At 51.2% G+C, this 16,743-nt stretch overlaps 1 protein-coding gene and 1 long non-coding RNA gene across 3 annotated transcripts; one reads left to right on the top strand and one right to left on the bottom strand.

Moving 5' to 3' along the window:
- Window positions 1–3,591: 3,591 nt before the first annotated feature.
- On the bottom strand, window positions 3,592–7,527 carry FADD (Fas associated via death domain). Its single transcript, XM_012452988.3, has 2 exons — window positions 7,242–7,527; window positions 3,592–4,844 (listed from the first exon to the last, which is right to left on the bottom strand). The coding sequence occupies exons 1-2, from the start codon at window positions 7,525–7,527 to the stop codon at window positions 4,537–4,539; spliced, it is 594 nt and encodes a 197-aa protein (XP_012308411.1). The 3' UTR covers window positions 3,592–4,536.
- A 326-nt stretch (window positions 7,528–7,853) lies between these two features.
- LOC105717686 (uncharacterized) lies at window positions 7,854–12,236 on the top strand. 2 transcript variants are annotated; one of them, XR_010340209.1, is made up of 3 exons: window positions 7,854–7,982; window positions 10,960–11,199; window positions 12,044–12,236. It is a non-coding gene; the product is annotated as an uncharacterized LOC105717686 (long non-coding RNA). The 2 variants fall into 2 exon arrangements; XR_010340208.1 differs by having other exon boundaries at window positions 12,048–12,235.
- The last annotated feature ends 4,507 nt before the right edge of the window (window positions 12,237–16,743 follow it).

Raw genomic sequence — 16,743 nt, forward strand, 5'->3', positions numbered from 1 at the left:
CGGAAGGCAGAAGGGCAGGCAGCTGGAGGGCTGCGGGAACCTGATGATCATGGGGTCGACCCTCTGCTCCAGGAAACGCTTTGATCAAATTCCCCTAAAGTCTCCCACAAAGCACAGCCATTAGGACTTGCTTCCCTCTTCTTCCTCAGGGGAAAAAGGAGCCAGAGAGCAAGTGGTGGCTGTTACCTTCAGCTTTCAAGTAAGCACAAGATTTATGTGTATCTTTTTCAGAAACAGGAATTCTTCTTTCTCTCTCTCTCTCTTTTTTTTTTTTTGAGATGGAGTCTTGCTCTGTTGCCCAGGCTGGAGTGCAGTGGCGCGATCTTGGCTTACTGCAATCTCCATCTCCTGGGTTCAAGCGATTCTCCTGCCTCAGCCTCCCAAGTAGCTGGGATTACAGGTGCACATCACTATGCCCAGCTAATTTTCGCATTTTTAGTAGAGGCATGGTTTCACCATGTTGGTCAGACTGGTCTCAAACTCCTAACCTCATGATCTGCCCGCCTTGGCCTCCCAAGGTGCTGGGATTACAGGTGTGAGCCACCGCACCCAGTCGAGAAACACAAATTCTACCTGATTGCAAAAAATAAAAAAGAAAAGAGGAACATGGAATTTTAAAATTCAAGTTGCTGTAAGAAATCCATGTCCAAAAACTGCAGCAGCCTCCTACTTCAGGTGGAGGCGGGGTGGGTGGGGGTGGCTGTCCTGTCCCAGAGAGGTTCTGAAGATCCAGAACACCTTCCCCTTAGAGCAGCCTTTCATATCAGTGGCAGAGAAACGCTCTGCCTCTGCCTCCCCCATCTCAACTGCAGAGGCTGGGGGGTGAGAGGTGGCATCTCAGGACCAGAGGCTGAAGCTGGGCCCAAGGGCTCTGTGGGCCAGAGAGGCAACATAACAACCTGCAGCCTGGCCTCCGGGGTTCTGGGTGAAATCTCATTGCTTATTTTTAATTTTTTTTTTTTTTTTGAGATAGAATCTTGCTTTGTCATCCAGGCTGGAGTGCAGTGGTGCGATCTCTGCTCACTGCAACTTCTGCCTCCGGGTTCAAACGATTCTCCTGCCTCAGCCTCCCAGGTAGCTAGGATTATAGGCACATGCCACCACATCCAGCTAATTTTTGTATTTTTAGTAGAGATGGGGTTTCACCATGTTGGCCAGGCTGGTCTCAAACTCCTGACCTCAAGCGATCTGCCACCTTGGCCTCCCGAAGTGTTGGGATTACAGGTGTGAGTCACTGTGCCCAGCTTCACTGCTTATTTTTAAGGCTGAGAAGCAAGTTGCCCAGATTTTGGCAAGCAGTTAATATTTATCTAGTGACCTCTTTTAGAGGGATGGGAGCTGAACGACTGAGCCAGGACTGAAACCCCGTTCTCCCAGCTCTCCAGGAACACTCCCTACCAAACGGTCCAGGTTACACCTTCTACTGTACCTGGCACTTTTTTAAAAATGAAAAATACTTCATAGAAAATGTGGAAAGTAGGACCGGGCACAGGGGCTCATGCCTGTAATCCCAGAACTCTGGGAGGCCGAGGTGGGCAGATCACAAGGTCAGGAGTTTGAGAGCAGCTTGACCAACATGGAGAAACCCGTCTCTATTAAAAATACAAAAATTAGCTGGGTCCCATGGTGGTGCACACCTGTAATCCCAGCTACTCAGGAGGCTGAGGCAGGAGAATCGCTTGAACCCAGGAGGTGGAGATTGCGGTGAACCGAGATCGCACCACTGCACTCCAGCCTGGGCGACAGAGCGAGACGCTACCTCAAAAAAAAGAAAAAGAAAAAGAACATGTGGAAAGTACAGAAAGTATAAATAGCTTATCATCTGAAAATAATTGCCAGATCAAATACTGGCCACCATCGTCTGCCCAGCTGCAGCACCACAGAAGCATTTGCATTTTCCGGATACTGGGAACGTGTTCTGTACCTTCCCCTTCTGCTGTAGGAAGAACATTCTGTCTCCTGAGGACGGCTGTCTGTCTCGTGCTGCTCAGCCTCAGGGCAGTGCCCAGCGCCATTATGGCAGCTGCTTGGTGAATGGATTGATGGGTTGGCTGAACAAATGAGGGTTTCCACCTGGCTCTGAGTCCCATCTCCTGGGGGCAGCAAGGTTGCCACATGTCACCATGCTCTGTGGCCTTGCTGCTAGGGGCTGGTCCACCTCTCCGCTGTCCTGGGTGTGGACAGCAGTGGCCTAGGGGGAGGACGGGTGGGACTACTGAGAACGGAAACCCAACTCCATGCCTCATCAGGGGAGGGTGAGTCACGTGGGGGCTCAGGGAGGGGCTGGGAGCCGACTCCAGTCTTGAGGCCTGAGCTCTTTCTCCCACAGTACGGGGAGATTCTGGAACGTTTGAGCCAGGTGGGAGAACGCGTGAGTGAGCCGGCAGATGACAGACTGGGCCCCGTCCAGTAGTTGCTCCCAAGCAGCAAAAGATTTGAGATGCACCCCTCACACCCTCAAAAGCCCTTCAGATCACTTGGTGTTCAGGGCCAAGGATTCCTTCTAGGTGTGATAAGCATTCAGGGAGACACTGGGCACGGAGCACAGAACCTCTGATAGCGGCCTCTGTTCAAGAAATATGAATACTGGCCGGGCGCGGTGACTCACACCTGTAATCCTGGGAAGCCAAGGTTGGATCACCTGAGGTCAGGAGTTCGAGACCAGCCTGGCCAAGATGGCGAAACCCCGTCTTTATTGAAAGTACAAAAAATTAGCTGGGCGTGGTGGTGCATGTTTGTAGTCCCAGCTACTTGGGAGGCTGAGGCAGAAGAATCCTTTGAACCTGGGAGGTGAAGGTTGCAGTGAGCCAAGATTGCACCACTGTACTCCAGCCTGGGCAAGAGTGAGACTACAACTCAAAAAAAAAAAAACAACTTTCCCACTCACCCTATGAAAATCTCTTCCCCAAAGCCAAGCTGCTCTCGCAGTTAGGGACGGTGAGGGGTGATGTCTGTTCTCTACAGAACTAGCACTGAGCCCTGCCTTGAGAAGTGGGTGCGCACCGGGTGGGGGTGTACAGTGTGTAAGAGGTCAGGCCACGCTGCTGTGGGACAGCAACCAGCTCAGCTCCACAGCAGTACCCTAAGCTAGCAAAGAACCAGTTAAAACCTGTTCCTTCTAAGTTTCTGAGGCCCACAGGGCAGGGCTACACTTCTGTCTCATCCACTGCTGTGGCCTTTCCTCCTCACGAGGTGTCTGGCATCTGGAAATAACAGGGGAAAGTGTGGAGGGGCTCACAGGCCAGGGTCCGCAGCTTAGAGGGGACAGTGTCCTGTGGCCTTGGCTAAGATCTCATCCACAGCATGGCACCTTAGACTTTCCCAAGGTCATACCTGGTGAGCTGGGACAAAGAATAGCCACTTGGCTTTCTGATACTCTTGGTGGGGCAGGCAGATTCTAAAAGCGGCACGAGCCGCCCTAGCAGACCACCGTTTCCCACGGGCAGTTGCTGCTCATCAGCAGCCAGTGAGCTGTCAGGAAATCAGGCCATGTCCTCCCAGGCTGCAGCCCTTGACAGGGACCCCGAAACCCGCTGTGCTGGGAATATCTGGCATATCTGAGATGAAAGAATCACCAACAGGAACGGAAAATTCCTTGTAATATGGAAGTTGTAAAGTCATGTGTTTTAATAGGATTACCTTAGAAACAAGAGGCCTGCTTTTTAAAGATACAAGATCCCACTGCCTTGACAATTCTGTTATTGGAAAGAGTGAATTTGATACAAAATAGTAAGAAACTGTAGAATCACAGGACCCATAATCCTTGTAAGAAGGAAGATTTAGAGAGTGCTGCCAGTCTCCCATGAGCACCTAACAGGTATTATCTGAATTCGTCCTGGCAACCATCACTGCCCCTACTTGGCAGTCTCAGAGGAGACTCAACTCACGCAGGGGCCAAGAGCTGGACCACAGCCAACCAGGCCTCCCCACTCCTATCCCAGGAATGCATCTCCCCACCATGCCACCTGACCTCATCCTACTGTCCAGGTCTGCCCTGATGGCCTCCAAGGAAATGGGACAAATCACCCTTTCTGTCCATGGCAAGGGCAGAATGACACAGTGGTTGAGCGTATGTGCTGGAGCCGGATGGTGGGGGTTCAAATCCCAGCTCTCCCCTCTTCTCTGCTTCGCTCCAGTTCCTGGGCCTCCAAGCTGGTCCCCTCCACTGTGGAATAACATACAGTACGACTGCTTATTTGCACAGACTCCTCTGTGCTGGACATGGTTCCAACTTTCCAACTACTCCCGCAGGAGCTCGTTGAATGGGGACAACGGGATCTTGCTCAGAGTGATGGTGAGGAATAAATGGAAATATCTGCGCAGTGCCAAGCCCGGCCTGGCACGGGAGAGGCATCCAGAAGTGCAGCTTGAGTTCAGAAGCAGCTGGTCTGTGGCTCCCTTGGCCTGGCTTCTTGTTGGGTGTTCAGTGCCGGGCTACCTTCCTTGAGACCCAAGTCCAGGCTGTGCAGATGCCTGTGGTCCACCAGGGCAAGCAGCGGCCCGTCATGACGCTTCGGAGGTGGATGGGTCCGAGTTTCATGACGTCGGGGACACGGCCCCACTCCTGCTCTGGAGCTCCCGGGCCTGCTGAACCTCTTCCACAAGGTCAGCCACCAGGTTCATCTGGCAGGCCCGGAGAGCCCCCACCAGGTGGGCCACCGTCGCGTTCTCCTTCTCTGTGTTCTTCCAGATTCTCAGCGACTCCCTCACGCGTTCTGTCAGGTTGCGGGGGTGTCTGTCCTCGATGCCGTCGATCTTGGCGTCTGAGACTTTGAGCTGACGAGCGAGTCTTCTCCAATCTTTCCCCACGTGATCACATATGAGGTCAAATGCTGCACCTAGGTCTGGGAGGGAAGGAACAGAACGGTTTACAGAAGTTTGGAGACAGGCAATCCCACACTTGTCCCCAGGGCTTTTTGCCACTGACATTGCGTGGACAGAGGTACCTACATGAGGTCCTCTGCAGAGGCTAGTCACCTGGCAGCAGAGGGGCTGTCACCGAATGCCCAAGAGTGGCCTGATTCCACCTCAGACAAACCCCCCACTCTCCAATACTATCCTCGGAGGTGTGCCCGATGAAGACTCAATTGCCAATGGAAGGTGTAGTGGAGCCACCTACCTAGGGCAGGAGACACTGATGGAGGGGCTGGGGAGCTGTCGGAGGGAATAGGGTTGATCCCACATCCTGCCCTAGAGCAGGCTGAATGATGTCACCTCAAAAAGGTATGTTCATATGAAATCGCTGAAGCCATGCATGTTAACTTCTTAGGAAAAAGGGTCTTTACGAAGGCAAGCTGAAGGTCTTGAGAGACCACCCTGGGTTACCTGGACGCTACCAGGACAGCCATTCTTGTAGGAAGCACACCGGAAAGGCCGGGTGAAGGCGGAGGCAGAGCCTGGAGGGAAGCGGCCACAGTCAAGAAATGCCTGCAGCCACCACAAAGCAGACCTGGAAGGGTCTCCCCCAAGGGCATTCAGTTTGAGGATGTGTGTGTCTGAGACATCCTGCTCCTTCAGGCTTCTGGCCTCCAGACCGAGGGTAGATTGCCGTTGGTTTAGGCCACAGATTTGTGATAATTTGTTATGGCAATCACAGGAAACCAGTAGGCACCCCACTTCTTATTTTGAAAGCTGCCCTGACTGACCACCAGTCTTTCGTCCCTGGCTACCATACTCCTCATCTGCTGAAGTCACCACTGAGATCAGGAAGCTGGTCACAGGACTCTAAAAGGCCATTTCTGGAACGTGGAAAGAAGAAAGGAGAGGCAGGACAGGGACAGGAAATGGCTTGACGTCTCCTGGCAATTCTGAGACACCGTAGGCAGGCGGACCAGCTCCCGCAGCTCTGATAGCCCTGTGGGCTTGGCACCGTGCTACCATGACTGTACAGATAAGGAAACTGAGGCACAGGGAAGCCGACTGACATTCCTGAGATTGTGTAGCTATACGATGACGGAGCCATGATCTGAAACCCTGGCGGTGTGGCGCCAGAGGCCACCGTTGGTTAACCGTTATGCTGAACTTCTGGAAAGGAGGAAGGCAGAGTCGCCCACTATCAACCTGCCTATACCCACTGTTCACCTTCTGGTGTATGTTTTCCAACACACAGTAACTACATAAATAAAACCAAGCACACATGTATCTCAAATGTCAGCTATGTTTCGTGGGCCGCCTTTAAAATGCAAATGTTTTTCCAGATATTAAAGATCCTTGAAACCCGATTTTTCTACGTCCGTTTTGTTTGTTCAGCACTGTTGATGTATTTTTAAAATCTGGACTTGACTGCTTTCAGGCAGAGAGCTGTTCTGTCCACCTAGTCCTGAACAGGCACCAGTCCTTACAGAGTGAGACCCGTGGCGTCTCATTTATGCCCCATCTGGTTTGTGACTGAATGGCTGATTGCACGTCACAGATCGACGCCTCTGAGGGACGTCCCCAGTCCACTCCCAAGCCTCTTCCTCCGCCTCTGAGAACAAGGGGATAGGGCTGAGAAATCCTGCTATACTCAGGGTTTCTCATTTTTATCCTGGAAACAGCTGCAAGCCACAGGCGAGGGTGGAGAGGGAGTGACGGAGAGCAGGGCAGGAAGCCAGTCCACAATGAACTTGATCAGAGAGGCAGGGCAGTGCCTACCACCACCCATCCGGAGGCCGGACTGCTTGGTTCAAGCCTAGCTGTTAAGTTATCGGCTGCGCATTTCGGCAAGCCACCTAACCTCTGAGCCACAGTCCTGTCCTCTGTAAAATGGGAGCAGTGATAGATAAGAGCATCCAAGCCACAGGGCTATGGTGAAGAGTCTGTCTGACAGTTGGAAGGGTAAGCGGCACACTGTCAGCCCTGGATAAGAGTCACTGAATGAAGTACTACTCTCAGACAGCCGTGAAGGGCATTCGCTGGGCAAATTCCGAGGCAGAAGGGAGATGATGGGAGCAGGCTAATCTAACCTCTGTCCGCACCTTCTCTGACTCCTCCTCACCTTTTCTAAAGTGAGTTTTCTTATTTACCCAGACAGAATGGGGTGGAGGAAAAAGCACTGTGCATGTCCATGTCCTGTAACCTTGAATAAGTTAACTTTACTGCGTTTTTGGCTCTCCCATCAGCAAAACCAGGGTTGTACAGAGAAAACCCACGCAAATCAAACCGGGCAAAGGAGACGCGTCTGGAGGCCAAGGGGAGGAGCCTCGCAGCACCTGCAGCCCGGCGATCCGGCCCTGGCTCCCCCGCCCCAGCCCTGCGCCCACCTTCTTCCCCCAGCGCGGCCCCGGCCGCTGCCCCCGCCTCGAAGTCGTCCAGGCGCCGCAGCAGGTCGTGGCGCCGCAGGGAGGCGAGCAGCTCGCGCAGCAGCTCGGTGCGCCCGGGCTCCAGGTCGTTCTGCTCCAGCAGCACGGAGAAGAGGTCCAGGCCGCTCTGCACGCGCTCCAGCTTGCGCTTGCCCACGCGCCCGAGGCACAGGAACTTGAGCTCGGTCAGCTCGCTACTCGACAGGCCGGACGACACCGAGTGCAGCAGCACCAGGAACGGATCCATGGCGCTGCCTGCAGGCGGCCGGGGCTGCGGCCCCGCCCGATCCTCCGCGCGCCCGCTGTCCTCGGCTCGCTAACCCTGGCCACGTCTCGCCACTTGCCCACTGGCCCGGTCTCGCCACTTGCCCACTGGCCCACGGCTTAGGCTCCACCCGCGCTCGCCCCCGGCCCGGCACTGCTGTACCAAATCCAATACCGGAAATCCACCGTGGCGCCTTTTCGACAGTTATCTCGCGAGAACTCTGGGACCCGCGCATGCGCCCCAAGCGAAGTCGTAGCCATTTCCGCCCTGGGTGGCGGCGCAGCGGATGGGCGCGGTTTCTGCACCTGCGCCCAGCGAATCGTCTCTTTTCCGGGTGGGAAGTGGGGCCTTGAATGTCCGGAGACCCCGCCGGTGGCTCAGCTCTTTGCAGTGAGGGTGGTCGCGCCTCTGCCGAGTCTACCTGTTTGCCTACCGCGGTGCGGCCCTACTGCGAGCAGGGCCGGGGCGGGGCGGGGGGTGGGGGTGGGGGTGGGGTCGGCCCGGCCCGGACGTCACGTGACCTTACGTGTGTTAGTGACTGATGTTACTTAGGCATTCCCGTTTAGGGACAGACGTGGAAAATGCGTTCTTTGGTGCCCTTGGGGACTTCTTGTCTGTACAGAAAACACTACCCAGAAGTCTATTTGCGTTTAAAAATGTGATTTAAATAATATTTGCTTTCTAAAGTAACAGTCATTTCAATCAACATTGAGCGCCTACCGTGCCAGGTAGTAGGGGCTAGGGATAAATTAGTGAACAAAGCGAGAGGGTCCCTGCGTGCCCGGAGTTTACATCATAAGTACAAAAGCGACACTCTCCAGAAGAGAAGGTTGTGGTGGGCGCGGTGGCTCAGCTTGCAATCTCAGCACTTTGGGAGCCTAAGGCAGGATTGATTGAGCCCAGGAGTTCGAGACCAGCCTGGGCAACATAGCGAGACCTTGTCTCTATTAAAAAATAAAAATAAGTAAAAATAAGGAAATCGTATAGTATGCCAGAAATTAAGGAGAGCCAGGGAAAAGGGAGTCTGTTCATGGGGTGGGCATGTGGAAGGTGGGGGCCTGGTGGTCTGATAGGGTCTCTGTAAAGGTGCAGGTGAAGGCTGTGAGGCGCCAGGTACCTACGTGTCGGGGAAGAGTTGGGCACACAGAGAACAGAAGAGCAGAGGCACCAGGAAGGCTGGGGTTCCAGGAGCAGCAAGGCCATGGGTCTGGAGGTGAGGAGGGGGTGCAGACTAGGAAAGCCCTCATCAGCCAGCAAGAACAGCTTTACTGCAGGGTGGGGACAGGGGGTGATGCCAGCTAGGTTTTTTTTTTTAATTGAGCTATAATTCACATACCATACAATTCACCTTCTTCTTTTTTTTTTTTTTTTTTGTCTGACATGGAGTCTTGCTCTGTCACCCAGGCTGGAGCGCAGTGGTGAGATCTTGGCTCACTGCAACCTCCGCCTCCCAGGTTCAAGCGATTCTCATACCTCAGAGTTACATTTTTAAAGATCACGCTGGTTGCTGGTTAGAAGCCAGAGGACTGCAATAATCCTAATGAAAGGCAGTGTACTCGAACCAGAGGGCAGGTAACAGTGGAGGTGGTGAGAGGGGGCAGCTTTCTTTAGATTGGGGGTGTGCATTGACAGAACCTGGTACGGTGTGGGTGGGGCGGGCTTGAGGGGGACCAAAGTTGGCTCGGGGTGTGTGAGTGTGGGTGTGGGTGTGAGTGTGGGTGTGAGATGCTGCTGTGGTTTGCATGTTTGTCTCCTCCGTTAATGGGTTAATGGACAGATGGGTTATTATGGGGGAGGATCACACTCAGCTCCCTCATCACGAGATACCCTGCATTGCCTGAAAACTCTGCAGACTCCGCAGAGAGCCCCCACCAGCAGGAAGAGCCTTCCCGGATGTGGCCCCTTGACCTTGGACTTCTCCGACTCCATAACTACAAGAAAGAAATTTCTGGGCCAGGTCTGGGGACTGACACCTGTAATCCCAGCACTTTGGGAGGCTGAGGCAGTTGGATAGCTTGAGCTCAGGAGTTTAAGTCCAGCTCAGGTGACTTGGTGAAACCCTGTCTCTACAAAAAAATACAGGAAAAAATTAGCCAGCGGGGCACACCTGTAGTCACAGATACTCAAGAGGCTGAGGTGGGACTCGAGTCTAGGAGGCAGAGATTGCAGTGAGCTGAGATTGAGCCATTTCACTCCAGGCTTGGTGACAGAGCGAGACCCTATAAAAAAAAATTTATTTCTTTGTAAATTATTTTCTTTGTAAATTATTATTACAAAGAAATTTATTTTCTTTGTAAATTATTCTGTTTCATGTATTCTGCTATAAGCAACAGAAAACTAATACAGATACCTATTGGACGTTTTGATGGAGATGTTGACTGGTCAGTGAGGGGCATGGGGTGATGGGTTAGGACACAGGTCTGGGTTGAACTGGTGAATTTGAGAGTTGCCTGCAGATAGATTGTGTTTTAAGAACCAACGGAGTGCAGTCACCTATGGAGAGGGATAGAAAAGGTGGCTGGATGACCAGCTGGGCTCGATGGCTCATCCCTGTGCAGAAAGTAGAAAAGTTTCTCTTTAAAGTTTCTTTCCTTGTTAAAGAATAAATCGTGTGTTAGAAATAATAGTTTGTTGTAAAGACTTTGTTCAAAGCCTTCTCGCTTTTTGCTAATAACTTTTTTTTTTTTTTTGAGACAGAGTCTCATTCTGTCACCAGGTGCCAGGCTGGTGTGCAGTGGCATGATTTTGGCTCACTGCAACCTCTGCCTCCTGGGTTCAAGCAATTCTCCTGCCTCAGCCTCCCAAGTAGCTGGAACTACAGGAGCATGCCACCAAGCCCAGCTAATTTTTTTGTATTTTTTAGTAGAGACGGGGTTTCACCGTGTTGGCCTGGATGGTCTTGATCTCTTAACCTTGTGATCTGCCCGCCTCAGCTTCCCAAAGTGCTGGGATTACAGGCATGAGCCACCACGCCCGGCCACTAAGAACTCTTCGTTAAGCCCTATCCTGTGTAGCTGTTAGACATGCTCACAGGCATGTAGTACATTCTGTGTCCTTGTACTTTAACCGAGATATTTGTGCTATTACTTTTCTAAGTCCTTTCACAAGCAACTTCCTGTCCCCTCCTTATTTAGACTTCCTCTTTTCCTTTTGTTCTCCAGTGCCTTTACCTATTCAAGAAAGTTTTAAGTTATTAGCCAATCACATTCAGTTTTAGATTGTAAAGTCTGGCTCCAACCAACAGAGATCAGACACAGCAGTAAGGCTGACCCCAAATGTGTAAGGGATAAATATGTCTGCTTTTCCTTTGTTTGTTGTACTCTCACAGCAAGATAACTAACAACACTCTTTCTGCAGAAAATAAAATTGCCTTGCTGGGAGATCGTTTGTCTCAGTGCTGATTTTTCTTTACAGCACCAACCATCTGTTTCCAACAAATTTGGCAACCATGAAGGGATCCATTCCCCTCTGGGGTGATCTCCAGTCCTCTCTCATGAGGAGGCATGTCCCTGCTGCCTGGTTGCTGTGGCCTCAGAGGGATTGAGAGCTGAGCCTCACCTGGTTCAAGCAATAAACCAACCCAGACTCTCAGCAATGCGGGGGAAGAAAGGCTTCCAAAACCATGGGAACCAGGCAAACTCTGCACAGACCAAGGTAGGAAATGTCACAGGGGGTGATGGAGTGCTTCCTTAGTAGTCAAAATTCTGGAGGTTGAGTGCATGCATGAGTTCAGCATGAGTGCAGTCCTCTCTAGGCTTTAAAGGCAAGACAGGATGAAACTTTGGTGGAGATATTGACGGATCAGTGAGAAGCGTGGGATGACGGGTTGGGACAGCTGACTTTGAGAGTCGCCTGCAGATAGATTGTGTTTAAAGAACCAACAGAGTGCAGTCACCTATGAAGAGGGGCAGAAAAGGTGACTGGATGGCCAGCTGGGCTCGATGGCTCACCGCTGTAATACCAGCACTTTGGGAAGCCAATGTGGGAGGATCTCTTGAGCTCAGGAGTTTGAGACCAGCCTGGGCAACATAGTAAGACTTCACCTCTACAAAAAATTAAAAAAATGAGCTGGGTGTGGTGCTGCATGCCTGTAGTCCCAACTACTGGGGAGGCTGAGGTGGGAGGATCCCTTGAGCCCAGGAGGTTGAGGCTGCAGTGAACTGTGATCATGCCACTGCACTCCAGCCTGGGTGACAGAGTGAGAACGTGTCTCAACAAAAGGAAAAAGATGACCAACAGCTAAGCCGAGGGATTTCCGCCTTTAAGGGACTGGGAGATGTGGAGAAGCCACTGAAGGAGGCTGAGAAAGCACCAATGTGGCCTTTTCTCGGTTGGTGCAGCCATATGGTAAACCTTAATACTGGCTGGAGCAATGTCTCCCATTTTATTTTGCTTTGTCAAGATTATTTTAGCTATTCGAGGGCCTCTGTCTTGCTATATGAATTTTATTTTATATATCTATATATATACACACTTTTTTTTCTTTTTTCTTTTTGAGGCAGACTGGTTGGAGTGCAGTGGCGCAGTCTCGGCTCACCGCAACCTCTACCTCCTAGGTTCAAGCAATTCTCCTGCCTCAGCCTCCTGAGTAGCTGGGACTACAGGCATGCGACATCACACCCAGCTAATATTGTATTTTTTAGGAGAGATGGGGTTTGACTATATGTTGGCCAGGCTGGTCTTAAACTCCTGACCTCAGGTGATCTGCCTGCCTCAGCCTCCCAAAGCGCTGGGATTACAGGTGTGAGCCACAACGCCCGGCCCGGTTGGGTATTTATTTATTTATTTTTAAAGAGATGGGATCTTGCTGTCTTGCCCAGGCTGGAATGCAGTGGTGCTGTCATAGCTCACTGCAGCCTCCAACTCCTGGGCTCAAGGGGTCCTCTTGCCTCAGCCTGCTGAGTACCTGGGACTACAGGTGCATGCCACCATGCCTGGCTAAGCAAATTGGGTTTTCTGTGTGTGCACATGCATGCGTGTGTTTGTGTATTTTAATGCACACTGGCAATCTCTGACTTAATTGGTGAACTAAGAGCCTTTTCATTTAAGTAACTATTAATATGTCACCTCTTAAGTCTGCCGTTATTTTTTTCTCTGGTTCTGTTTCTCTGTCTGCCTTCTCGTGCCTTCTGCTGTGCCTGCTGGTTTTGGATTCAGTGATGGGGGCTTGAACTGAGGTTTGTCTGGGAAGGCCAGTGGCTCCCACATTCACAGCCTCAGCTGCCTTCAGGTCTGTTCTAAGTCAGTGAGGGTGAAAGACAATGAGAATGGAAGCCATAGGAACCCAGGGCATGCATAACACAGCAGCAGCATCTTTCCGCCCCGGTGAAGGTTGTTCTGGGGGAGACGGGTCTAGGGTTGTCAGCAGGCAGAGTCCCCATGCCTCCAGGACATCTTTGCACGTGTGCTGGGCAGTAGTCTGGCCCAGCCACCTGCAGGTGGAAGGTCTGGCCATCCTAGAGCAGGCTGGAAGAGGGGCTGGGCTGCGAGAGTCCAGCATGTGTGTGGGCTAAGCCCTGGGCTGTGGGGGGCATCTGAGTGGTGGGGAGGGTCACTTGGCCTCCGGAGTCCCCACCCGGACTGGCTCTGGCCTCTGACGGTTCCTTTTTTTCTTTTTGAGATGGAGTCTCGCTCTGAAGCCCAGGCTGGAGTGCAGTGGCACGATCTCAGCTCACTGCAACCTCCACCTCCCGGGTTCAAGTGATTCTCCTGCCTCAGCCTCCCAAGTAGCTGGGATTATGGGTGCCCACCACCACGCCTGGCTAATTTTTATATTTTTAGTAGAGATGGGGTTTCACCATGTTGGCCAGGCTGATCTCAAACTCCTGACCTCAGGTGATCCCGCAACTTTGGCTCCCAAAGCTCTGGGATGACAGGCGTGAGCCACTGTGCCCGGCCTTCCTTTTTCTTTGTTGTGGTAAAGTGTACACACCATTGCATTGACCATCTTAACCATTTTGTAAGTGAACAAGTCACTGGCGTTAAGTACATTCACATTGTTGCCTCCATCGCTACCACCCATCTCAGAAACCTCTTCGTCTTGCAAAACTGAAACTGTACCCATTGAATAATGCCCTATCCCCTCCCCCAGCCCCTGGCACCGACCCTTCTACTTTCTGTGTCTATGGATTGGATGACTCTAGGGGCCTCGTGTAAGTGGAATCCTGCAGTATTCTGTCTTTTCATGACTGGCTTGTTAATATTATTTTATCTTTTATTTATTTTTATTTTTATTTTTTGAGATGGAGTCTCCCTCTGTCGCTTAGGCTGGACTGCAGTGGCGCAATCTTGGCTTATTGCAACCTCTGGTCTCCTGGGTTCAAGCCATTCTCCTGCCTCAGCCTCCCCAGTAGCTGAGATTAAAGGGATCCATTAAAAGCCACTGTGCCCCGCTAATTTTTGTGTTTTCAGTAGAGAAGGGGTTTTACTATATTGGTCAGGCTGGTCTCGAACTCCTGACTTCAAGTGATCCACCCTCCTCGGCCTCCCAAAGTGCTAGAATTACAGGTCCAAGCCACCGAGCCCAGCCTATCTTTTATTTTTTAGAGACGGGGGTCTTTATTTATTTATTTATTAAAAATTTTTTTAAAAAATTATTTTCTTTTTTCTACACAAATCAAAAGGAGAGAGACAGGGTCTTGTTCTGTTGCCCAGGCTGGAGTGCAGTGGTGCAGTCGTGGCTTTCTGCAGCCTCGACCTCCTGAGCTCAACTGAGCCTCCTGCCTCAGCCTCCTGAGTATCTGGGACTACAGGTGCGCACTGGCTTATTTCACTGAGTGTAATGTCTTCGGAGGCTCATCCACACTGTAGTGTGTGTCAGAATTTCCTGCCTTTTAAGGGCTGAATGATATTCCATCATATGGAGAGAGCACATTTTGTTGATCCGTTCATCCGTGGATGGACACCTGGATTGCTTCCATGTTTTAGTTGTGTGAATGATGTAGCTATGAGCATGGGTGTGCAAATATCTGTTCTAGTCCCTGCTTTCACTTCTTCTGGGGATACACCCAGATGTGGAATTGCTGGATTATGTTTCATGTTTTTTTAGGAACCACCAAACTCAGCTGGGTGTAGTGGCTCACGCCTGTAATCCCAGCACTTTGGGAGGCCGAGGTGGGCAGATCACCAGGTCAAGAGATCAAGACCATCCTGGCCAACATGGTGAAATCTCGCCTCTACTAAAAAAAAATACAAAAATTAGCTGGGCACACTGGCACATGCCTGTAGTCCCAGCTACTCGGGAGGCTGAGGCAGGAGAATCGCTTGAACCTGGGAAGTGAAGATTGCAGTGAGCTGAGATCTCGCCACTCAACTCCAGCCTGGTGACAGAGTGAGACTCCGTCTCAAAAAGAAAAAAAAAAAAAAAAAACGAAAAGAAACCACCAACTCTTTTTACAGTGGCTGCTGTACCATTTTACATCCCTATCAGCAAGGGTCCCGGTTTCTCCACATCCCTGTCAATTCTTATTACTTTCTCTTTTCTCTTTTCTTTTTTTTAATTTGAGATAGGGGCTCTTGCTGTCACCCAGGCTGGAGTACAGTGGCGTAATCATGGCTCACTGCAGCCTCAACCTCCTGGGCTCAAGTGATCCTCCTGCATCAGCCTCCCAAGTAGCTGGGACTATAAGTGTGCACCACCACACCCAGCTATTTTTTTTTTTTAAAGTCTCACTCTGTCACCCAGCCTGGAGTACAGTGGCATGATCTCGGCTCACTGCAACCTCTGCCTTCCAGACTCAAGCAATTCTTGTGCCTTAGCCTCCTGAATAGCTGGGGTGGCGTGCACCACCACACCTGACTTTAGTTGTATTTTTAGTAGAGATGGGGTTTGACCATGTTGCCTAGGGGGGTCTCAAACTCCTGGCCTCATGTGATCCGCCCACCTTGGCCCCTCAAAGTGCGTGAGCTACCACATGAGCCACTGTGCCTGGCCTACACCCAGCTAATTTTTACATTTTCTGTAGAGATGGGAGGCGGTCTTATTATGTTTCCCAGGCTGGTCTCAAACTCCTGGGCTCAAGCAAACCACCTACCTCAGCCTCCCAAAGTGCTGGCTCACAGGTATGAGCCACTGCGCCCGGCTTCATTTTTTTTTTTTTGTGATAGTAGCCATCTTAATGGGTGTGTATGATGGTGTCTCATAGTTCCGATTTGCACTGAAGGACTGATGATGTTAAGCATCTTTTTGTGGGTCTAGCTGCCATTTATATATTTTCTTTGGAGAAATGTCTTTTCAAGTCCTTTGTCTTTTTTTTTTTTTTTTAAGACAGAGTCTCTCTCTGTCATCCAGGCTGGAGTGCAGTGGCACGATCTCAGCTTGCTGCAACCTCTGCCTCCTGGGTTCAAGCAATTCTCCTGCCTCAGCCTCCTGAGTAGCTGGTACTACAGGCACCCACCACCACACCTGGCTAATTTTTGTATTTTTAGCAGAGATGGGGTTTCGCCATGTTAGCCAGGCTGGTGCGCCACCTCATCTAGCTAATTTGTTTTTTACATGTTTTGTAGAGGCGGGTATCCCTTTGTTGCCAGGCTGGTTTTGAACTCCTGGGCTTAAGAGATTTGCTCACCTTGGCCTTTCAGTGTTGGGATTACGGGCGTGAGCGCCACGCCCGGTCCTGCTGCTTTTTTTCTTTGTATCGTCTCAGTGTCTTTGGGTTTTTTTTTCTTTCTTGGTTTATCCTCACAGACCCAGTCTAATCATGAATCCTCATACAGAAGAACCAGAGAAGAGGCAGTCTGAAGATGTGGCCAGCAATGGGGTCACAGGCAGGAAGGCTGGGGCCTCTGGATGCTAGAGAAGGCATGATGGCTTCTCCCCTGGAGCTTCCAGTGGCAGCCAGCCTTGCCGGCAGGTCGATTTTACCCCAGTGAGACCTGTGCCTGCACCTGACCTACGGTAAGGGAATAAATTCATGTTTTGGGCCACAGAGTTGGTGCATTTGCCACCGCGGCAAATATTTTAGGTTGGTGCACACGTAATTGCAGCTTTGCACCAGCCTAATAGAAAGCTAAGGATGGCCGGGTGTGGTGGCTCACGCCTGGAATCCCAGCACTTTGGAAGGCTGACGTGAGTGGATCATAAGGTCTGGAGTTTGAGACCAGCCTGGCCAATATTGTGAAACCCGTCTCTACTAAAAATAGAAAAATTAGCTGGGCATGGTGGTGGGTGCCTGTAGTCCCAGCTACTCGGGAAGCTGA

This window comes from Aotus nancymaae, unplaced genomic scaffold (assembly GCF_030222135.1).
Source record: "Aotus nancymaae isolate 86718 unplaced genomic scaffold, 86718_ANA_hifiasm-v0.15.2.pri h1tg000106l, whole genome shotgun sequence".
In the NCBI taxonomy this organism is placed as follows: domain Eukaryota; kingdom Metazoa; phylum Chordata; class Mammalia; order Primates; family Aotidae; genus Aotus; species Aotus nancymaae.